The sequence below is a fragment of the Bombina bombina genome, chromosome 3, assembly GCF_027579735.1.
Source record: "Bombina bombina isolate aBomBom1 chromosome 3, aBomBom1.pri, whole genome shotgun sequence".
In the NCBI taxonomy this organism is placed as follows: Eukaryota; Metazoa; Chordata; class Amphibia; order Anura; family Bombinatoridae; genus Bombina; species Bombina bombina.
The window spans coordinates 805782371-805806992 of NC_069501.1; the positions used below are offsets into that span (position 1 = coordinate 805782371).

At 39.8% G+C, this 24622-nt stretch overlaps 1 protein-coding gene across 2 annotated transcripts in view; it reads right to left on the reverse strand.

The window, feature by feature from the left end:
- The window catches only part of CYFIP1 (cytoplasmic FMR1 interacting protein 1), a 543505-nt gene that overhangs the window by 386958 nt on the left and 131925 nt on the right, over positions 1-24622 (reverse strand). For both annotated transcript variants that reach the window (XM_053707734.1, XM_053707733.1), the window contains exons 15-17: positions 20065-20212; positions 16927-17080; positions 2924-3080 (exon numbers count right to left, since the gene is read on the reverse strand). In XM_053707734.1, coding sequence (XP_053563709.1) covers positions 2924-3080; positions 16927-17080; positions 20065-20212 — 459 coding nt within the window. The remainder of the gene's footprint in view (positions 1-2923; positions 3081-16926; positions 17081-20064; positions 20213-24622) is intronic.

Consider the following 24622-nt stretch of genomic DNA (forward strand, 5'->3'; position numbering starts at 1 on the left):
GGACAGATTTTATCCAAAAATCCTTGAAAAACCTTAATCTGCCCCCTACCAGCTGAGCTGGAATGAGGGCCGCACCTTCATGCAGACTTAGGGGCAGACTTTGGTTTCCTAAATGGCTTGGATTTATTCCAATTGAGGAAGGCTTCCAACTGGAAGCAGATTCCTTGGGAGGAGGATTGAGTTTTTGTTCCTTATTCTGACGAAAGGAACAAAAACCGGTTAAAAGCCTTAGATTTACCCTTAGGTTTTTTATCCTGAGGCAAAAAAACTCCTTTTCCTCCAGTGATAGTTGAAATAATAGAATCCAACTGAGAACCAAATAAATTATTACCTTGGAAAGAAAGAGATAGTAATCTAGATTTAGATGTCATATCAGCATTCCAAGATTTAAGCCACAAAGCTCTTCTAGCTAATACAGCTAAAGACATGGATCTAACATCACAAATAAAATGATTAGCATGTTGCAGTAGGCGAACAATGCTAGATATGTCAGAATCCAATTCATGTTGCGCTAAATTTTCCAAACAGAAAGTTGATGCAGCCGCAACATCACCCAAAAAAATAGCAGGTCTGAGAAGATGACCTGAATATAAAATAGACCTTCCTTAGATAAGATTCAAGCTTCCTATCTAAAGGATCCTTAAAGGAAGTGCTATCTTCCATAGGAATAGTGGTATGTTTAGCAAGAGTAGAAATAGCCCCATCAACTTTGGGGATTTTTTCCCAAAACTCTATAGATTTTGCTGGTAAAGGATACAATCTCTTAAACCTTGAAGAAGGAATAAAGGAAGTACCTGGCTTTTTCCCATTCCTGAGGCTATTTCTGATATGATTTCTAGGGAATGGAATAACACCTGGAGAAACCACAGGAGGTTTAAAAACAGCATTTAAATGTTTATTAGACTGAACGTCAATAGGACTGGTTACCTCAATATTCAAAGTAATTAACACTTCTTTTAATAAAGAACGCATATACTCTATTTTAAATAAATAAGTAGATTTGTCAGTGTCAATATCTGAGGAAGGATCTTCTATTTCAGATAGATCCTCATCAGAAGAGGATGAATTATTATGTTGTTGGTCATTTGAAATTTCATCAGCTATATGAGAAGTTTTAAAAGACATTTTACGTTTATTAGAAGGTGGAAATGCAGACAAAGCCTTCATAATAGATTCAGAAACAAATTCTTTAAAATTTACAGGTATATCATGCACATTAGAAGTTGAAGGAACTGCAACTGGCAATGTACTATTACTGATAGAAACACTATCTGCATGTAAAAGTTTATCACGACAACTATTACAAATGACATTCGGTGGAATAATTTCTACAATTTTACAACAAATGCACTTAACTTTGGTAGAACCGATGTAAGGCAGCAATGTTCCAGCAGAAACTTCAGAGACAGGATCAGATTGGGACATCTTGCTCAATGTAAGAGGAAAAACAACATATAAAGCAAAATTATCTATTTCCTTAAATGAGAGTTTCAGGAATGGGAAAAAAATGCAAAAGCATAGGCCTCTTGATAAAAAAGAAAGCAGGAGGCAAACAACAATGGGGTATTGAAATAATGAAGAAAAATTGGCGGCAAGTATGACGCACAATGTAACGTTGGCGCCAAAAATGACCGGAAATGACACACTTGCGTCACTAATGACGCCGCCGTGTGAAAGGTCTCGACGTCACGTATGACGCCGGAAATGACGAAGCTGCGTCAAAAACGTAATTTCCCGCGCCAAAAAAGTTTGCGCCAAAAATGACGCAATAAAGTCTAACATTTGAAGCACCTGCGGGCCTAATACCCGCAAATGCAAAAGTAGTCAAATTGAAAAAGACTAAACCCCAGGTAAGAAACAAATTTCTTAAAGTGTTTATATTCCCAAATATGAAACTGACAGTCTGCAGAAGGAAATACATGAACCTGACTCATGGCAAATATAAGTACAATACATATATTTAGAACTTTATATAATTTGCATAAAGTGCCAAACCATAGCTGAGAGTGTCTTAAGTAAATGAAAACATACTTACCAAAAGACACCCATCCACATATAGCAGACAGCCAAACCAGCACTAAAACAGTTCTTTAGTAGAGGTAATGGTAAATTTGAGAGTATATCGTCGATCTGAAAAGGGAGGTAGGAGATGAATCTCTACGACCGATAACAGAGAACCAATGAAAAAGACCCCCGTTAGGGAAATCATCGTATTCAATAGGTGATACTCCCTTCACGTCCCTCTGACATTCGCTGTACTCTGAGAGGAATCGGCTTCAACAATGCGGAGAAGCGCATATCAACGTAGAAATCTTAGCACAAACTTACTTCACCACCTCCATAGGAGGCAAAGTTTGTAAAACTGAATTGTGGGTGTGGTGAGGGGTGTTTTTATAGGCATTTTGAGGTTTGGGAAACTTTGCCCCTCCTGGTAGGATTGTATATCCCATATGTCACTAGCTCATGGACTCTTGCCAATTACATGAAAGAATCCAATTTTACAGTATACTTTTCCTTTAAATTCTGTAAACACATTCAATTTTATGCAGTTCCGTACTAAATTGCTAATATAAATTACATAAATCATATCAGTTATTTGTAGAGCACCAACAGATAATGCAACGCAAAAAAAAAAAAAAAAAAACACACAACTAATGTAATTACATTTCTGTTGCCTTGCTACAGTATAACATTTTCAAGTCTAAACATTTAAAAAAAAAAAAAACTGATGATCATCTTGTCTGCTGCAATTGTTTTTCAATAGCCATACTCCATCTATAATATGCTTCATTTGAAGGAGCCGATACAGGTTTGAATCTGCAGATAAAGTTAGTCAGGTCATTATGTTGGCTATAGCAGATAGCAACTGCAAAACCTAATGAGGGATATATATGTATCAGGGTTAGAAAATAGCAAGTCTTACTCCATCATCGATGCTTCCTTTGTCTCTAGGATGTGGTCTGTCAGAATCCACGGCATAGACATCTCAATGGGGAACTGAATTCTGCGGCCCATGGTCAGCTCCAGGAAAAACTCTCTGAACCACAGCTGTGACAAGTCGCAACACTGTTGTAAGGTCTCTTCAAAAGTAAAACCGGCACAGAGTGAGGGTGTCAGATAAAAACATAAATTATGCTTACCAGATAATTTCCTTTCGATCTGTATGAGGAGAGTGCATGGCTTCATTCATTACTTGTGCGAATACAGAACCTGGTCACCAGGAGGCAGACACCGCAGCCAAAGGCTTAAATACCTCCCCCCCACTGCCCTTATATCCCAGTCATTCTGCCAAGGGAACAAGGAACAGTAGGAAAAATATCAGGGTATAAAGGGTGCCAGAAGAATAAACAAAATTTAGGTCCGCACAACGGAGAAAAACAGGGGGGGCAGCGTGGACTCTCCTCATACCGAAGGAAAGGAAATTATCTGGTAAGCATAATTTAGGTTTTCCTTCTTAATATGAGGAGAGTCCACGGCTTCATTCATTACTTGTGGGAAACATATACCCAAGCTCTAGAGGACACTAAATGAAAACGGGAGGGTAAAAGATGCGGACACCACACTCTGCAAAACCTTTCTCCCAAAAGCTGCTCCATAGAGGCCTCATTCTTGAAGGCCCAAGATGAAGCCACAGCTCTAGTTGAATGAGTGTAATCCTCTGAGGAAGCTTATGACCCGCTGTTTCATATGCTAAGCGAATAATACTCCTCAACCAAAAAGATAAGGAAGTGGAAGAGGCCTTCTGTCCTCTACGCTTCACAGAATAGACAACAAACAAGGAAGAAGTCTGTCTAAAATCCTTCATAGCCTGAAGCTAGAATTTCAAATCCCAAACCACATCCAAAGTATGAAGTAACCGTTCCTTCGACGAAGAAGGATTAGGACACAAGGAAGGAACCACCATCTCCTGATTGATGTTACGATCAGAAACGACCTTAGGAAGAAAACCCAACCCAGTATGAAGAACCACCTTATCAGCATGAAAAACTAGTTAAGGAGGCTCACATTGCGAGGCCGCCATCTCAGAGACTCTGCGTGTCGAAGCAATAGTCAGTAGAAAAAGAACCTTCCAAGACAGTAACTTAATGTCAACCGAATGCATAGGCTCAAACGGAGCCCTCTTCAAAACCTTAAGAACTAGATTTAAACTCCAAGGAGGAGTGGTAGGTCTAAACACAGGCCTTGTTCTAGACAGAGCCTGAACAAAAAACTGCAATAACACAGATAAAGCCGAAATCTGTCCCTTTAGGGAACTAGCAGAAAGGCCCATCTCCAGACCATCCTGGAGAAAGGAAAGAATCCTGGAAACCTTGACCTTATGCCAGGGGAATCCACGCTCTTGACACCAGAATAAGTAGGTCCTCCACACCTTATGATAGATGTGACAAGTGGCTGGCTTTCTAGCTTGAATGAGAGTATTAATCACTCTCTCAGAAAAACCTCTGTTGTCTAGGACTAAGCATTCAATCTCCATGCAGTCAGCCTCAGAGAATCTAGATTTTGATGAACAAAGGGACCCTGTTCAAGCAGATCCCTGCGACAATGTAACCTCCATGGAGGAGATGAAGAAATCCCCACCAGGTCCGTGAACCACATCCTTCGCAGCCTAGATGGAGCAATTAGTATTGCCAAAACTTGCTCCTGCTTGATGCGGGCCACTACACAAGGGAGAAGTGGTAACGGCGGTAATATGTAAACCAGACTGAACCTCCAAGGCACTCCTAATGCATCTATCAGCTCTGCCTGAGGATCCCTGGACCGCGACCCGTATCTGGGTAGCTTGGTATTGAGTCGGGACGCCATGAGATCCATCTCCGGCATCCCCCATCTGTTGCAAATCTCCGCAAACACCTTGGGATGGAGAGACCATTTCCCCGGATGAAAGGATTGACTGCTGAGAAAATCCGCTTCCAAGTTGCCCACACCCGGAATGTGGATCACTGACAGCGAGCAGTTGTGGGCCTCCGCCCATTCCAGAATCCAAGATACTTCCCACATTGAAAAAGAGAAGAGAAATAAAGATATCTCACACCAGCACTCTTGGTCCAATATGTTTTACTTAGTAAAAGATAGTTCACATTTGCTTAAAACTATCTACTGTGCACAGTTAACACAACTAATACTAAGGCAGGACTTTTGTAACAGGTATATACACCCTATTACCATTCAAAATAAATATTGAAACAAAAAAAGGAAATGATAAAAATAACATTAAATTCTGAGGAAAACACTCGCAAGTAGAGTAACAAACGTGGATAAATAATAAAGTTCATGAGATGCAAAACAGCAAAAATATACTTATTGTTGGCCAACGTTAGTGCTGTATAGTTGCTGTCCTTAAAGTAACAAAGTATCCCATGAACCGGTCATCAAAGATTTATCCGCGTGATTTGTAATCCGTCTGTGACTGTTCCTTAGGTGAAAAACAGCATATTCTCTGTAACAGAGTGATCCTGGAGGGAGCTGCGCTCCACAGCCGAAGGCCGGTTGATCCCAGCACACACAAGCCGTGGCGTGTAATATCAACGTAGCGGTGATTCCTCCCTCTACACTTTGTTACTTGCTTACTTGCTGCTTGACAGGAAATCCTCCCAACGGAAATGTACACTGCTTTGTAACTTGACAGTTGTACAGGCTACTCTGGGCGTTCTCCTCACTGTCGCTCAGATCATACTTCCCACATTGATAGGGAGCTCCTCGTTCTCCCCTCGCTCTCCCCTGATGGTTGATGAAAGCCACCGAGGTTATGTTGTCTGATTGGAATCTGATAAACTGGAACAAACCCAGAAGAGGCCAAGCCTTCAGAACATTGAAGATCGCTCAAAGTTCCAAAATATTGTACGGGAGGAGAGATTCCTCTAAAGTCCACAGGTCCTGTGCCTTCCTGGCACCCCAAACAGCTCCCCATCTTGAGAAATTTGCATCCGTAGTCACAATCTCCCAGGATGGTCTAAAGAAGGATGTCCTTTGGGACAGGTGATCTGGACAGAGCCACCAAGAGAGCGATTCTCTCGACCGGTTGTCCAGAGAAATCTGTTGTGACAGATTTGAGTGGTCGCCGTTCCACTGGCTCAGCATGTACAACTGAAGAGGCCTGAGATGAAATCTGGTGAATTTAATGATGTCTATGCTGGACACCATGAGTCCAATTACCTCCATACACCGGGCCACAGAGAGCCTTAAGGAGGTCTCTAGAGCAAGACAATTAGAAGTTAGCTTGTAACGTCTCTGGTCTGCAAGAAATATCCTCATGGATATGGAGTCTATTATCGTACCCAGGAATTCCACCCTGGTACTGGGAACAAGAGAACTCTTTTCTAAGTTTATCTTCCATCCATGAAATCGAAGAAGAAATAGAAGAGCTTTTGAATGGTCCTCTGCCAGCCGACAGGATGGTGCCTGAACCAGGATGTCATCTTAGTATGGTGCCACTGCTATCCCTCTGGTTCTCCCCACAGCGAGCAGAGCCCCCAGAACCTTCTTAAGACTCTTAGACCAGTAGCTAGCCCAAATGGAAGTGCAACAAACTGGAAGTGCTGGTTCAAGAACGCAAATCTCAGGAACTTGTAATGTTCCTTGTGGATTGGAACGTGAAGGTAAGCATCCTTCAAGTCTATTGTAGTCATGAACTGACCTTCGTGAACTTAGGACAGAATGGACCTTATCGTCTCCATTTTGAACAATGGGACTGACAGGAACTTGTTTAAGCACTTTAGGTCCAGAATCGGCCGAAAAGTTCCCTCCTTCTTTGGGACCACAAAAAGGTTTGAGTAGTATCCCAGACCTCTCTCTGCTAGAGGTACCAGTACAATTACTGCCAGGGAGGAGAGAGACCCCTCACGCATCTGCCTCTAGGTGGATGAGATCTGAAAACTATCCTGTACCCCTGAGCGATGATCTCCAGGACCCAAGGGTCCTGAACGTCCCCCAGCCAAGCTTTCAAAAAGAGAGATAGTCTGCCCCCCACAGTCGTGGGCCTCCCAATCATGCCAACTGAATTGGCGGGCTTCTTGTTCTGCTTGGATTTATTCCAAGACTGAGTCGGTCTCCAAGTTCCCTTGGGCTGATCAGGCTTAGCGGAGGGCTGCTGCCGTTGGAATTTATCTGAACAAAAGGGACGAAAATTAGGACCTTGTCCCTTAGGTTTGTTATTCTTATCCTGCAGTAAAAATGCACCATTGCCTCCAGTGACCGTGAATATGATTGAGTCCAGGACTGGAACAAAAATAATCTTCCCCTTAAATGGCAGGGAAAGAAGTCTAGATTTTGAAGTCATGTCCGCAGACTAAGACTTCAGCCAGAGTGCCCTACGTGCTAGTGCTGAAAAACCTGACGCCTGCATATTTGCATCGCAAATAAAAGAATTAGCCACCCTCAAGGCCTTAATTCTTTCCTAAATCGTGTCAAGGAGACCTTCCACCGTAGCCTCACAATATAGACAGGTATTAAATTTAGGTAAAGAGGGAGAACTCTCCAACATATCAGAGTCCTCCAAAGCTTGCGTTTGTAAGATGGACTATAGAAAAAGATTATATATCCCCAATGGCTGGGGCACTCACCACCTCCTATGTCCAAGGCCCCACAGAGAAACCGCTTTGTCTCCGGAAAAAACGCACGGTCAGGAAAGAAGAAATCAGTGTGACCACAACCGGTCACGTGATGCTCCATGCAGGACCACCCCTGCTACAGGAAAAAGCGCGTCAAACCTAACAGGCTGCGCTGCTTACCAAAAAACGAAAGTAAAAACCTGTACATTCCAAAGTCTGCCTGAGCCTCATCTTACGCATGTTGCAGCATAAAATATAATAAAGTAAATTATGTGATAAAATCCCCTCTTCAATAATCCCCTTCTGGAGGTATTAACCCTTAATTCCATACAGATAAAAGGAGTCACACTGTGACCCTGTCTTCTTGCATTACTATATGTGTATAAAAATGAAACTATCTTACCGGAATCTCTGCCGTGGAACAGACACACAGACTTGCAAGTTTGACAGTCTTGTAGCATCGCTCCTGACATGGACTTGATGGATAGAAGCAGGCAGTGAAACTCGTCAACACGGATTGCTTAGGAGCTGTTAATACGAGTATGGATGAGTTCACAGAAAGACTCTCCCTGCATCTTCAGACCCTAACATTCGTCAATGCTCTCACTGAGAGGCTGACAAGACTACTTAAAACTCCAGTCCCTTTCCGAAGGGTACTACCCTCCATAAGGAACTACTCCGTATCTTCTGACACTTCTCTGCCAATCTCCTGTGACGAAAGGCAAAGAATGACTGGGATATGAGGGAGGTATTTAAGCCTTTGGCTGGGGTGTCTTTGCCTCCTCCTGGTGGCCAGGTTCTGTATTCCCACAAGTAATGAACGAAGCTGTAGGCTCTCCTCATATTAAGAAGGAAATTTTGTATAACAACCAGCTCAGACATGTAACCCTTTATTGTACGAACATCACATAGAACTGAAGCATAACAGATCCAAACATCAGCTTCTTAGTCTTCTGCCACTATTCATCACTTGATAAACCAAAGCCAGTAACATTCATTTTGAATAAGGACCACCAAACATACATATATCTATTATATATACCTATTTTATATTTATCTCATAGACATACAGACACACACACACACACACGTATATACAGAATACACGTTCCAGTGACAATTATTGTTATGTATTATTTTGTCACTTATATTATACTCAATTTATTCAGTATTTGTTGAAACTATCTAGAGCAAGTGCTGCGCAACTAGGGTATAACAGTCAATATAACAGTCCATACATCCAGGTGGAGAATCATAGCTCAACAGTTTGCAAAGCATTATGGTAATCCACAATGTAGCTATGTGCTGGGGATTTAAAAAATCCTTAATGCTCATCATTGCATATTAGCATGGTAAAACTTACTTAGATGAAAATGTTATATTGTGAAAAACAAACTCATGGGTAAAAAATAAAATAAAAAAATACACAGAAATAGTTTAAACATTTTGAATATGCGGTGTTAGTCATCTAAATTTCCTTATATTAAAAACAGGTTTTCCAAATCCAAAATAGTACATTAAAATGGAAAAATCTGAATGTCTGAACGCTCTGCAAAAGACATTAGAGATGTAATCATAACTTACAGGTTTTAATATGCTAAGGTGCAATTTCTCCATATACAATTTGTTTGTTTAGTGTGACAGTTTCTTTTTGTACTGGAATAATAATATTGTTGTGTTACAATCAGGTCCTTATCCTGAAACATTGCCATATATTACCATAAGGTATCACCCAGAAAATTTGCCTGTAAAGAACTATAGTTATATAGGTAATGTTCTGAAGTCTGTAATATAAACCCAGCTAAAAATATTTGTCTTACAGGGATTTAAAATAGTCCGGCCTAAATTACGAGTGAAGTGCAAATTTGCGCTCTTGCGAGTGCTTTATCTGTGCTTTACCAACAAACGCCCAGTTGCACACATAATACAGGTCGCTAGTAAAACTTTTGTGTTCTCGGGGCTGAATCCTCGCGCAAAAAAAATACTTTGCGAGGTTGCAAACACAGGATTATATTCCCTTATAGACTATAATGGAGCCTTGTTTTGAACAAAAACAAAAATTAAGTCGCCAGCTCGCACAAACACGAGTGCAGGACTGCAATTTTGAAAAACAATTTTTATTAGATAGTGTTAGGAGTATAACAGCTCTCTTTTAAATGTATTTTTTGTGTGTTTTGTGACACTTTTTTTGACTCATGCAACAGTTAACCAGAGCTCAAAGTAATTTTAGCATAAATCGCATTTGCGCTCACGTGTTCGTATTTACTTTCAACTTGTAATATGGGAGGAATTTATACTTGTGTCAGGCCGATATAGCTTGCACACAACAAACAATAGCAAGCCACTCGTAATCTAGCCCTCAACATGATGATAGGTGCACAGGGTTAGAAATACTAACTATAGTATAATAAAACATAGCTAACATAACACAGGTTTATTATTTTTAACACTGAGATTCTGATGCACACAAACACAGTGAAGCGTTCTCTTGTATAAAACCCCAAAATCTTCAAACTGAGGGCTTGGTGGTCTGAAGCCCTCCTCTCTGGCAAGATTATCAAAGAAGCCTCGTCACTCGTCAGTACGGCTAGGTCCCTCAAAGAATTTTAAAAAGCCTTTTTAGCTTGATAGCTATTTATCTAGCTAAGCAGGGTTCAGGCTGTGAAGGAGACACATACATTGCAATATAATGTAAAAAAATAAACAAATAAAAAAGTGTGAGTTCTCTACATGCCGGCATGTTTTTGATCATCAGGACCTGCAAATTAACTGTGTGGTATCTGGTACATGTGAGCACAAGGGTTACAAGCCTATTAGCTTTTAAAATCTGTTCATGGGGAAAAGTGCCACATTTGTCTTTGAAGTCTGAAGTATAAGTATTATTAGAATTCTGCCCTAGTTTTTATTTTGCTCTAGAGTGAACCTTTAGGTTGTGATAACATGGCCATAAAATCCTTGACTGACAGATGCAAAGGAACCAATGCATTCAAACTTGACAATTTATTTGGTGAAATATTTTGCACTGTGCATCAACTTAAAGGGATAAAAAATGTCAAAACTAAAATGTGCATAAATGCATTTCTTTTTTAAATAGAAGCATTTTTGCATTATACTTTCATTATCAAAAAATGCTTCTAAGTAAAAGTTATTACTGTTTGTCTGCGGCATACGCACATATCCCCAGAGAGCTGAAGATGGTGTGAATTGCTTCTGTGAAGACAATGTGCGTTAAAGAAGCCACCACTGACTCTCTGGTGTCGTTTTGCATACTGGTGAAAATGCCCTCATAGCATATGTGCATATGTTGCAGAAAAACAGTAAATAACTTTTATTAGAAGCATTTTTGCTAATGGAAGTATATTGCAAAAATGCCTCTATTTCACATAGAAATGTACCCATGCACATTTAAATCCTGACCTTTCTATCCCTTTAATACAATGTCAGCTTAAACTATCAGGTCACAATCCTTCATGCATTGTATATGGCAATCTATTTCCATCTTCCAGCAGAGAGGGAAGTACACAGAATATACTAACCACTTGAAAGCATCTGTTACAACCACATTACAATAATAGAATTCTACAGGATTAATTATACAGCATTTTAAGCGCTAGTTCTTAAGGTTTCTTATACAAGGACATTAAAAACGTTGATTGCAATATAAAATGTTTAATTGTATGTTATATATTTTCATGATAACTTGTGGCCCCTTATCTGTTATTTAATTCTGAAAATTGTTGCCTTTACACTTCTGGTTAAAAATGCAGACTCCAGACATTACTCTTTCATACAGTCATTGGTTGAAAACTCTAGTCACCCATTTGAAAAACATAATTTATGTAAGAACTTACCTGATAAATTCATTTCTTTCATATTAGCAAGAGTCCATGAGCTAGTGACGTATGGGATATACATTCCTACCAGGAGGGGCAAAGTTTCCCAAACCTCAAAATGCCTATAAATACACCCCTCACCACACCCACAAATCAGTTTAACGCATAGCCAAGAAGTGGGGTGATAAGAAAAAAGTACGAAAGCATAAAAAATAAGGAATTGGAATAATTGTGCTTTATACAAAAAAATCATAACCATCACAAAAAGGGTGGGCCTCATGGACTCTTGCTAATATGAAAGAAATGAATTTATCAGGTAAGTTCTTTCATAAATTATGTTTTCTTTCATGTAATTAGCAAGAGTCCATGAGCTAGTGACGCATGGGATAATGACTACCCAAGATGTGGATCTTCCACGCAAGAGTCACTAGAGAGGGAGGGATAAAATAAAGACAGCCAATTCCGCTGAAAATAATCCACACCCAAAATAAAGTTTAAATCTTATAATAAAAAAAAATGAAATTATAAGCAGAAGAATCAAACTGAAACAGCTGCCTGAAGTACTTTTCTACCAAAAACTGCTTCAGAAGAAGAAAACACATCAAAATGGTAGAATTTAGTAAAAGTATGCAAAGAAGACCAAGTTGCTGCTTTGCAAATCTGATCAACCGAAGCTTCATTCCTAAATGCCCAGGAAGTAGAAACTGACCTAGTAGAATGAGCTGTAATCCTTTGAGGCGGAGTTTTACCCGACTCGACATAGGCATGATGAATTAAAGATTTTAACCAAGATGACAAAGAAATGGCAGAGGCCTTCTGACCTTTCCTAGAACCGGAAAAGCATAGGTTCAAACGGAGGAGCTTGAAGAGCCCCCAGAACCAAATTCAAACTCCAAGGAGGAGAAATTGACTTAATGACAGGTTTTATACGAACCAAAGCTTGTACAAAACAATGAATATCAGGAAGATTAGCAATCTTTCTGTGAAAAAGAACAGAAAGAGCAGAGATTTGTCCTTTCAAGGAACTTGCAGACAAACCTTTATCCAAACCATCCTGAAGAAACTGAAAAATTGTTGGAATTCTAAAAGAATGCCAGGAAAAATGATGAGAAAGACACCAAGAAATGTAAGTCTTCCAGACTCGATAATATATCTTCCTAGATACAGATTTACGAGCCTGTAACATAGTATTAATCACAGAGTCAGAGAAACCTCTTTGACTAAGAATCAAGCGTTCAATCTCCATACCTTTAAATTTAAGGATTTGAGATCCTGATGGAAAAAAGGACCTTGTGACAGAAGGTCTGGTCTTATGGAAGAGTCCACGGTTGGCAAGAGGCCATCCGGACAAGATCCGCATACCAAAACCTGTGAGGCCATGCTGGAGCCACCAGCAGAACAAACGACCATTCCTTCAGAATCTTGGAGATTACTCTTGGAAGAAGAACTAGAGGCGGAAAGAGATAGGCAGGATGATACTTCCAAGGAAGTGACAATGCATCCACTGCTTCCACCTGAGGATCCCTGGATCTGGACAGATACCTGGGAAGTTTCTTGCTTAGATGAGAAGCCATCAGATCTATTTCTGGAAGTCCCCACATTTGAACAATCTGAAGAAATACCTCTGGGTGAAGAGACCATTCGCCCGGATGTAACGTTTGGCGACTGAGATAATCCGCTTCCCAATTGTCTATACCTGGGATATGAACCGCAGAAACTAGACAGGAGCTGGATTCCGCCCATACCAGTATTCGAGAAACTTCTTTCATAGCCAGAGGACTGTGAGTCCCTCCTTGATGATTGATGTATGCCACAGTTGTGACATTGTCTGTCTGAAAACAAATGAACGATTCTCTCTTTAGAAGAGGCCATGACTGAAGAGCTCTGAAAATTGCACGGAGTTCCAAAATATTGATTGGTAATCTCACCTCCTGAGATTCCCAAACCCCTTGTGCTGTCAGAGACCCCCAAACAGCTCCCCAACCTGTCAGACTTGCATCTGTTGAAATTACAGTCCAGGTCGGAAGAACTGAGCAAGTACCAAGATATCGTCCAAATAAGGAAATACCACAATACCCTGTTCTCTGATTACAGACAGAAGGGCACCGAGAACCTTTGTAAAAATTCTTGGAGCTGTTGCTAGGCCAAACGGCAGAGCCACAAACTGGTAATGCTTGTCTAGGAAAGAGAATCCCAGAAACTGATAGTGATCTGGATGAATCGGAATATGCAGATATGCATCCTGTAAATCTATTGTGGACATATAATGCCCTTGCTGGACAAAAGGCAGGATAGTCCTTATAGTTACCATTTTGAATGTTGGTATCCTTACATAACGATTCAATATTTTTAGATCCAGAACTGGTCTGAAGGAATTCTCCTTCTTTGGTACAATGAAGAGATTTGAATAAAACCCCAGCCCCTGTTCCAGAACTGGAACTGGCATAATTACTCCAGCCAACTCTAGATCTGAAACACATTTCAGAAATGCTTGAGCTTTTGCTGGATTTACTGGGACACGGGAAAGAAAAAAATCTCTTTGCAGGAGGCCTTATCTTGAAGCCAATTCTGTACCCTTCTGAAACAATGTTCTGAATCCAAAGATTGTGAATTGAATTGATCCAAATTTCTTTGAAAAATCGTAATCTGCCCCCTACCAGCTGGGCTGGAATGAGGGCCGTACCTTCATGTGGACTTGGGAGCTGGCTTTGGTTTTCTAAAAGGCTTGGATTTATTCCAGACTGGAGATGGTTTCCAAACTGATACCGCTCCTGTGGGTGAAGGATCAGGCTTTTGTTCCTTATTGTGACGAAAGGAACGAAAACGATTATTAGACCTAAATTTACCTTTAGATTTTTTATCCTGTGGTAAAAAAGTTCCTTTCCCTCCAGTAACAGTTGAGATAATAGAATCCAACTGAGAACCAAATAATTTATTACCCTGGAAAGAAAGGGAAAGCAAAGTTGACTTAGAAGACATATCAGCATTCCAAGTTTTAAGCCATAAAGCTCTTCTAGCTAAAATAGCTAGAGACATATACCTGACATCGACTCTAATGATATCAAAGATGGCATCACAAATAAAGTTATTAGCATGTTGAAGAAGATTAACAATGCTTTGAGAATTATGATCTGTTACTTGTTGCGCTAAAGCTTCTAACAAAAAAGTTGAAGCTGCAGCAACATCCGCTAAAGATATAGCTGGTCTAAGAAGATTACCTGAACATCAGTAGGCTTTTCTTAGAAAGGATTCAATCTTCCTATCTAAAGGATCCTTAAAGGAAGTACTATCTGCCGTAGGAATAGTAGTACGTTTAGCAAGAGTAGAGATAGCCCCATCAACTTTAGGGATTTTGTCCCAAAACTCTAATCTGTCAGCTGGCACAGGATATAATTGCTTAAAACGTTTAGAAGGAGTAAATGAATACCCAAATTATGCCATTCCCTGGAGATTACTTCAGAAATAGCATCAGGGACAGGAAAAACTTCTGGAATAACTACAGGAGATTTAAAAACCTTATTTAAACGTTTAGATTTAGTATCAAGAGGACCAGAATCCTCTATTTCTAATGCAATTAAGATTTCTTTAAGTAAAGAACGAATAAATTCCATTTTGAATAAATATGAAGATTTATCAGCATCAACCTCTGAGACAGAATCCTCTGAACCGGAGGAACCATTATCAGAATCAGAATGATGATGTTCATTTAAAAAATCATCTGAAAAATGAGAAGTTTTAAAAGACCTTTTACGTTTACTAGAAGGAGGAATAACAGACATGGCCTTCTTAATGGATTTAGAAACAAAATCTCTTATGTTAACAGGAACACTCTGAGAATTAGATGTTGACGGAACAGCAACAGGTAATGTAACATTACTAAAAGAAATATTATCTGCATTAACAAGTTTGTCATGACATTCATTACAAACAACAGCTGGAGGAACAGATACCACAAGTTTACATCAGATACAATTAACTTTGGTCGATTCAGCACCAGGCAGCGTTTTTCTAGAAGTATCTTCTGACTCAGTGTCAATCTGGGACATCTTGCAATATGTAATAGAAAAAACAACATAAAAAGCAAAATTGATCAAATTCCTTAAATGACAGTTTCAGGAATGGGAAAAAATGCCAGTGAACAAGCTTCTAGCAACCAGAAGCAAATAAATAATGAGACTTAAATAATGTGGAGACAATAGTGACACCCATATTTTTTAGCGCCAAAAAAAGACGCCCACATTATTTGGCGCCTATATGCTTTTTGCGCCAAAAATGACGCCACATCCGGAACGCCGACACTTTTGGTGCAAAAACGTCAAAAATGACGCAACTTCCGGCGACACGTATGACACCGGAAACAGAAAAAAATGTTTGCGCCAAAAAAGTCCGCGCCAAGAATGACGCAATAAAATGAAGCATTTTCAGCCCACAGGGAAAAAAGTCAAATTTTAAGGTAATTTTAAGGTAAGAAAAAAATTGATTGATTCATATGCATTATCCCAAATATGAAACTGTCTGAAATAAGGAACGTTGAACATTCTGAGTCAAGGCAAATAAATGTTTGAATACATATATTTAGAACTTTATATAAAAGTGCCCAACCATAGCTTAGAGTGTCACAGAAAATAAGACTTACTTACCCCAGGACACTCATCTACATGTAGTAGAAAGCCAAACCAGTACTGAAACGAGAATCAGTAGAGGTAATGGTATATATAAGAGTATATCGTCGATCTGAAAAGGGAGGTAAAGAGATGAATCTCTACGACCGATAACAGAGAACCTATGAAATAGACCCCGTAGAAGGAGATCATTGAATTCAAATAGGCAATACTCTCCTCACATCCCTCTGACATTCACTGCACGCTGAGAGGAAAACCGGGCTCCAACCTGCTGCGGAGCGCATATCAACGTAGAATCTAGCACAAACTTACTTCACCACCTCCATAGGAGGCAAAGTTTGTAAAACTGATTTGTGGGTGTGGTGAGGGGTGTATTTATAGGCATTTTGAGGTTTGGGAAACTTTGCCCCTCCTGGTAGGAATGTATATCCCATACGTCACTAGCTCATGGACTCTTGCTAATTACATGAAAAATAACTGGCTGCAGCTGAGAAAGAAACATGGCGGTGGCCCATAGCTTTATAGAAACTACGACTTTACACTTATTTTTTTTTAATTTATAAACAACTAATATAATCTTAAAAATGCATCTGCATATTATTCTCAGGCTATGGATATATACTTCTATCTAGAAACTGATTCGGGTTTAATGTCCTTTTAAGTAACAATAAAATAATATTTAACAAAATCAAACACAAACCATAACCAAGCATATGTCCCAATGGCTGCGTGTCCTAGTAAACCAGCATTTGACAAACAAAAAGCTTGATGGATGCAGTAAGACGACATGCTACTCAAAGCAAAAGTGGTTAATGTCTAAAACAGAGCTAAAGGCAGAGCGTATCAGCTCAAGCGATCAGTAACATCTTACTGATCATGTGGTTAGAAGTCATGTTAAGCTATACCAGATAGACATTGTCTTACCACTGAAATTAAGTAAGTGTGTGTAGAAGAAAGACTCGCGGTGAAATTTTTCTATGTCCAAAATGGTGGGACCCTCTAGGCTACTTCGCATCGTTTTCTTGGAACCGCTTTTGTCAGCAATGAGTGACTCTAGCATGGTTCTTACCATGTACAGCTGTTTCATTAAACAGGAAAAGCAGTAGAGGAAAAACAAGAAAGGAAAAATATACATAGCATATTAACAGAGCAATAGCATATATTTGGAGAGAATGTTCACTATAATAGGGACATTAAACTCAAAAACCTTTTGATCACCTATGTGAAAGAACAGTAGTGAAACAGTAATTAACAAGCCAAAATATTTTTGTATGAAAAAATAAAAATGTGTTTAATTTTTTTAAGTAACTTAAATGATCCTGCACTCCATAGATGTGCTAAAAAGACAGTCTTTATTGATTGCTATTAAATCTTTTGAAACTAAAAGGAAATGTATGTTTGTGTACATTCCCATTGGATAGACTGCTTAGTAGTGACTAAGGGCAACACCCAGAGTTTTATTGTGGACAGGATGAAAAGGGGAAAAAAAATCTGCTTTTTAAAATAACCATAGGAGAAAAAAAAACCCATTGATTTTAATGTCCCTTTAAATTAAAGTTCATTGCATACACACATACTTTTAAAAATCAGATGTTGAACTGATGAACAATAACCCTCCAGATATAAATTACACAGACCTACATGTATACAATTATTTATGTTGCAAATGTTATTTTAGGGGGAAAATAAATATCGTCTTACCACCAAAGTCTAAAAGAGTTGGATAGTTGTAGGAGTGTCTCAGAAACTTGTTTATCACAAGCAATAACTTTTCCATCCCCAGAGACTTGAGCTGCTTCAGCAGCTCTGCAGAGTTTAAGGACTCCGCCATAGTGCGCACCATGTAGAGCTGAAAATCAATGTAGAAAGTGGCGACCAGGACGGCAAGAGGAGGCCAGAAATGACAATAAGAACATGGTTGGGGGGGGGGGGGGCGAGAAAAGAAAATCATGGGAGACAAGAAAGGAATCAGAAACACAAGATCAAAGCAGTGAAGAAAGGTGACCACAAAAAGCATGATGGTGAAGAAAGGAAGCAGAAACATCAGAAACAAAAGTGGATAAGTGGGCAAAACAAGGAAAACAGAGGTCAGGAAGATGAATTGTTTAAAACAAAAAAAAAAAGAAAGAAAAAGCAGAGAGGAAGACACTAGTTAGTATGTTAGGCAGAGAGCAAGTGCTTTACTTCTCTAACTGTGTGGGATATTATCTCAAGTAATGAGGCAGCATTTTGTTAAGATACAGAAAATCTATATACTATTTCTCCTTACAAAAGAATAATGTAAACTAAATGTGAATAGTAATCTCACTGTATAAAATGTAAAGCTATTTAGAAATTAACAATATTACAATATATTGAATGCAAACAGGACATTCACATAATTACACAACCATATACAGTATATGTGGACAACTGCAAGTAAAATTTCCATACCCTGCTTATGTGCAGTGAGAAAAGGATCTAAAAAGGGAATTATCAACTTTTATTTTTCAATTAAAGAAACCTTGTTTTCTTCAACAGTAGAAACTAATGATTTGGCTTGAAACATATGAAGTGATGATGGTCACAGCTTTAATTGAATTTGATTGAATATTGACAAATTACATTTATTATGAGGGATGGAAATTGGGTGGTTAGAGTAGTTACCAGAAGAAAGCAACATGTTAACGGTCCTTAACAGGAAAGCAATAAACTGAAGAGTGCTGGGCATGCAAACCACTTCTAGTCCCAAGAGAAAGGCAAGAGAAAGAGCTACAAAGAAAACATTGGTGGTAATTGATTGGAATTAATTCAAGGTCCCCTCTTTAGCAAGACATACGTTGTAGATTCACTTGCCCCCATCTTTTTCAAAATCAGTTTCAGTATTCAATTAAGCAGCTTTAATTCAAATTATAATTAAAAACATGCACATGATTAAAAGATTCAAACATTAATTAACTTTTTGTGGAAAGTGTGATTCTAGTAAAAAACTATTTTCCTCAAATATTATGCTGCAATACTAGATGTTGTTTTGGTCATTATGTAAAATACTGCATCTTAATTCAGGTGGAAAATAAAAGCTTTACATTGTAGATGTTCATAAACAATTATTTTATTTTTTTCAGGAGTCTAACTAGTAACCATTAGCATTATGTGGATTCTAATTTTTTTTTTTTTTTAAATATGACTCAAGAGACAATGGAAATGTAACACATTGCTTATTCAATTTAGCAGAAAAATAAATAGAAGTTGCACCAGAATTGCAAAATGTATTGTTGTGCTGATATTTTCTAAGGCTTCCATACTGGTGCCAACATTTTCAAAAACAGGGAGTGACGTCAGATAAGAGAACATTACATTCTACAAACACTGCTCATCCAGCTATAGCATTCAGCTGCTTTACTATGAAAGGAAGATCATCAATGCACTTCATGTTATTCTGAGGTCCAGTGTCCCTTTAGTTTACAAAATATAAAATGTTAAGCTTTTTCACTAAACTGTATAAACCTGGAATAACATTGTTTGGTTTTATGGATGTGTGTCCTGCAGAAGGGTGCACAATTATATTCACTTTATGTAACCTAATTACAATTAGAGGCATAATTAAATGTGTTAAAGGGACACTAAACCCACATTTTTTCTTTCATACTTCAGGTAGAGAATACAATTTTAACCCTTTGACACAGCTTTCAGTTTGCTCAATTGTTTTATGACGGAAAAATTCTGTCATATGTCCTTAAGAGGTTAAACAACATTCCAATTTACTTCTATTATCTAATTTGCTTCATTCTTTAGATATACTTTGTTGAAGAAATAGTAATGCACATGTGTAAGCCAATCACACGAGGCATCTATGTGCAGCACCCAATCAGCAGCTACTGAGCCTATCTAGATATGCTTTTCAGCAAAGAATATAAAGAGATAGAAGCAAATTAGACAATAAAAGTAAATTAGAAAGTTGTTTAAAATTGCATACTCTATCTGAATCATGAAAGAAAAAAAATGTGGGTTTTGTGTCCCTTTAAGCACTTTAAATACGCTAGAACTAGCGGTAAAGGGCACTAGACTACACATGCAAAATACCTGAGTACTAGAAGGCCCCACAGCTCGTCTTGGGACTTTGATGTCAAATCCGCTTTTGGGGTCTTTCTCACCCCTAAGGGCAGGGTCATTAAATGGTTCACATCCTTCCCCCCAATCACAAACTGTCTTTCGTATAGCCTGAAGCACACTACACAAGGTAAGAAGAGAGAAGTGTGATATGATTATTGTAGTGCCAAAAACAAAGAACTGCACAGAAGGAAGGATAATTATCTTAAAGATTTGTTTTCTTAAAAAAAAAGTAAATTTATGCTTGCCTGATAAATTAATTTCTTCTACGATATGACGAGTCCACGGATTTCATCCTTACTTGTGGGATTTATCCTCCTGCTAACAAGAAGTGGCAAAGAGCACCACAGCAGAGCTGTATATATAGCGCCTCCCTTCCCTCCACCTCCAGTCATTCGACCGAAGTTAGGAAGAGAAAGCCAAAGGTGCAGAGGTGACTGAAGTTTGTAAAAAAAAATATAATATAAACTAAATCTGTCTTAAAAATGACAGGGTGGGCCGTGGATTCATCATATCGTAGAAGAAATTAATTTATCAGGTAAGCATAAATTTACTTTTCTTCTACAAGATATGACGAGTCCACGGATTTCATCCTTACTTGTGGGATACAATACCAAAGCTACAGGACACGGATGAAAGGGAGGGACAAGTCAGGAACCTAAACGGAAGGCACCACTGCTTGAAGAACCTTTCTCCCAAAACCAGCCTCAGAAGAAGCAAAAGTATCAAATTTGGAAAATTTGGAAAAAGTGTGAAGAGACGACCAAGTCGCAGCCTTGCAAATCTGTTCAACAGAAGCATAGTTTTTAAATGCCCATGAGGAAGCCACAGCCCTAGTAGAATGAACCTTAATTATTTCAGGAGGCTGCTGTCCAGCAGTATCATACGCCAGACGGATGATACTCTTCAGCCAAAAGTAAAGAGAGGTAGCCGTAGCTTTCTGACCCCTACGCTTTCCAGAAAAAACTATGAATAATGAAGATGATTGACGGAAATCCTTAGTCGTCTGCAAGTAAAACTTCAGGGCACGGACCACGTCTAGGTTATGCAACATACGCTCCTTCTTAGAAGAAGGGTTAGGACTTAAGAATATTAATCAGGAAATAGTTGTTCCTTCATTATTAGAATCAACCTTCAGAAGGAAACCAGATTTGGTACGTAAAAACACCTTATCAGAATGGAAGATAAGGCGAATCACATTGTAATGCTGAAAGCTCTGAAACTCTACGAGCAGAAGAAATATCAATAAAAATAAAAAAAAACTTTCCAAGATAACTTAATATCTATGGAATGCATGGGTTCAAACGGAACCCCTTGAAGAACATTAAGAACCAAATTCAAACTCCAGGGTGAAGCAATTGGTCTAAACACAGGTTTAATTCTGGTGAAAGCCTGACAAAAAGACTGAACGTCTGGAACATCTGCCAAACGTTTGTGTAGCAAAATTGAAAAAGCAGAAATTTGTCCCTTTAAGGAACTCTCCTTCTTGGAGAAAAGACAGAATCCTGGGAATCCTAACTTTACTCCATGAGTAGCCCTTGGATTCACACCAAAAAAGATATTTACGCCATATCTTATGATCGATCTTTCTAGTGACAGGCTTACGTGCCTGAATCAAAGTATCGATGACCGAATCAGAGAATCCCCGCTTAGATAAAATCAAGCGTTCAATCTCCAAGCAGTCAGCTGCAGAGAAATTAGATTTGGATGTTGGAAAGGCCCTTGAATGAGAAGTTCCTGTCTCACTGGAAGTTTCCACGGAGGCAGAGAGGACATGTCCACTAGATCTGCATACCAAGTCCTGCGTGGCCACGCAGGTGCGATCAGAATCACTGAAGCTCTCTCCTGTTTGATCCGAGCAATCACCTGGGGAAGGAGAGGAAACGGTGGAAACACATAAGCTAGGTTGAACTACCAAGGCACTGCCAAGGCATCTATCAGTTCGGCCTGAGGATTCCTCGACCTGGATCCGTATCTTGGAGGCTTGGCATTCTGTCGAGACGCCATCAGATCCAATTTTGGTCTGCCCCATCCAGAATCAGTGAGGCAAATACCTCCGGATGGAGTTCCCACTCCCCCGGATGAAAAGCCTGTCGGCTTAAAAAGTCCGCTTCCCAGTTGTCCACTCCTGGGATGTAGATTGCTGACAGATAACAAAAGTGGGCCTCCGCCCATCGAATTATCTTGGATACTTATGTCATCGCTAAGGAACTCCTCGTTCCTCCCTGATGATTGATGTAAGCCACAGTCGTGATGTTGTCCGACTGGAATCTGATGAATTTGGCCGAAGCCAACTGAGGCCACGCCTGAAGCGCATTGAATATTGCTCTCAATTCCAGAATATTGATTGGAAGTAGAGACTCCACCTGAGTCCATACACCCTGAGCCTTCAGGGAATTCCAAACTGCACGCCAGCCTAGTAGACTGGTGTCCGTTGTCACTATCACCTACGAGGGTCTGCGGAAACACGTCCCTTGGGACAGATGATCCGGCGACAACCACCAAAGAAGAGAGTCTCTGGTCTCCTGGTCCAGATTTATCTGAGGAGATAAATTTGCATAATCCCCATTCCACTGTCCGAGCATGCACAGTTGCAGTGGTCTGAGAAGAAAACGAGCAAACGGAATGATGTCCATTGCCGCCACCATCAATCCAATTACCTCCATGCACTGAGCCACTGACGGCCGAGGATTGGACTGAAGGGCTCGGCATGTATTTAGAATCTTTGACTTTCTGATCTCCGTCAGAAAAATCTTCATGGATATAGAATCTATCAGAGTTCCCAAGAAGGGAACCCTTGTCTGAGGAATTAGTGAACTTTTTTCTAGATTCACCTTCCATCCGTGAGTTCTCAGAAAGGACAACACTGTGTCTGTATGAGATTTTGTTAGATGATAAGTTGACGCCTGAATTAGAATATCATCCAGATAAGGCGCCACTGCTATGCCCCGCGGCCTGAGATCCACCAGAAGGGACCCTAGAACCTTTGTGAAGATCCTGGGTGCTGTGGCCAACCCAAAGGGAAGAGCCACAAACTGAAAATGAGATCTAAAATAGGTCTGAATGTTCCCTCTTTTTTGGGAACCACGGAAAGATTTGAGTAAAACTCCTGTCCCAGTCTTGGAACGGGATGAATTATTCCCATAGTAGAGAGGTCTCTTACACAACGTAAGAACGCCTCTCTTTTTATCTGGTCTACAGACAATCGTGAAAGAAGAAATCTCCCTCTTGGGAGAAAACTTTTGAATTCCAGTTGATACCCGTGGGTCAAGACTTCCAGTGCCCAGGGGTCCTGAACATCTCTTGCCCAAGCCTGGGCAAAGAAAGAAAGTCTGCCCCCTACTAGATCCGGTCCCGGATCGGGGGCCGCCCCTTCATGCTGTCTTTGTAGTAGCAGTGGGCTTCTTGAGTTGTTTACCCTTGTTCCAAGCCTGCTTGGGTCTCCAGAAGGACTTGTTCTGAGCAAAATTCCCTTCCTGCTTTGTGGAGTTAGAGGAAGAAGAGGGTACTCCTTTAAAATTCCGAAAGGAACGAAAATTATTTTGTTTACCCCTCATCTTAACAGACTTATCCTGAGGTAGAGCATGACCTTTACCTCCAGTAATGTCAGAAATGATTTCCTTCAACTCAGGCCCGAATAGGGTCTTACCCTTGAAAGGAATTGCCAAGAGCTTTGACTTAGATGACACATCAGCAGACCACGATTTTAACCATAACGCTCTACGCGCTAAAATGGCAAATCCTGCATTTTGGCCGCCAACTTAGCAATTTGAAAGGCGGCATCAGTGATAAACGAATTAGCTAGCTTGAAAGCCTTAATTCTATCTAAAGGGGTCTCAACTTTAAGAGATTCTTCCAAGGCGTCAAACCAGAAAGCCGCTGCAGTAGTAACTGGAACAATGCAGGCGGTCGGTTGTAAAAGGAAACCCTGATGAATAAATAACTTCTTTAGAAGACCCTCTAATTTCTTATCCATAGGGTCTTTGAAAGCACAGCTGTCCTCAATAGGAATAGTTGTACGCTTAGCCAGGGTAGGAATAGCTCCCTCCACCTTAGGGACAGTCTGCCAAGAGTCCCGAATGGTGTCTGATATGGGATACTACATCTTAAAATTAGGAGGAGGAGAGAACGGTATACCCGGTCTGTCCCACTCATTCTTGATAATCTCCGAGATTCTCTTAGGAACCGGAAAAACATCAGTGTAAGCGGGTACTTCTAGATATTTGTCCATTCTACACAATTTATCTGGTGGTACCATAATAGTGTCACAATCATCCAGAGTCACCAAGACCTCCCGAAGTAACAGGCGGAGGTGTTCCAGCTTAAATTTAAATGACATGATGTCCGTATCTGTCTGAGGTAACACACTTCCCGATTCCGAATGTTCTCCCTCAGACAAAATTTCCCTGACCCCCCAACTCAGATCCCTGTGAGGGCACATCGGAAATAGCCAACAAAGTATCAGAGGACTCAGTATTCACATTGATTCCTGTCCTACTGCGTTTACCCTGTAACACTGGTAACTTGGATA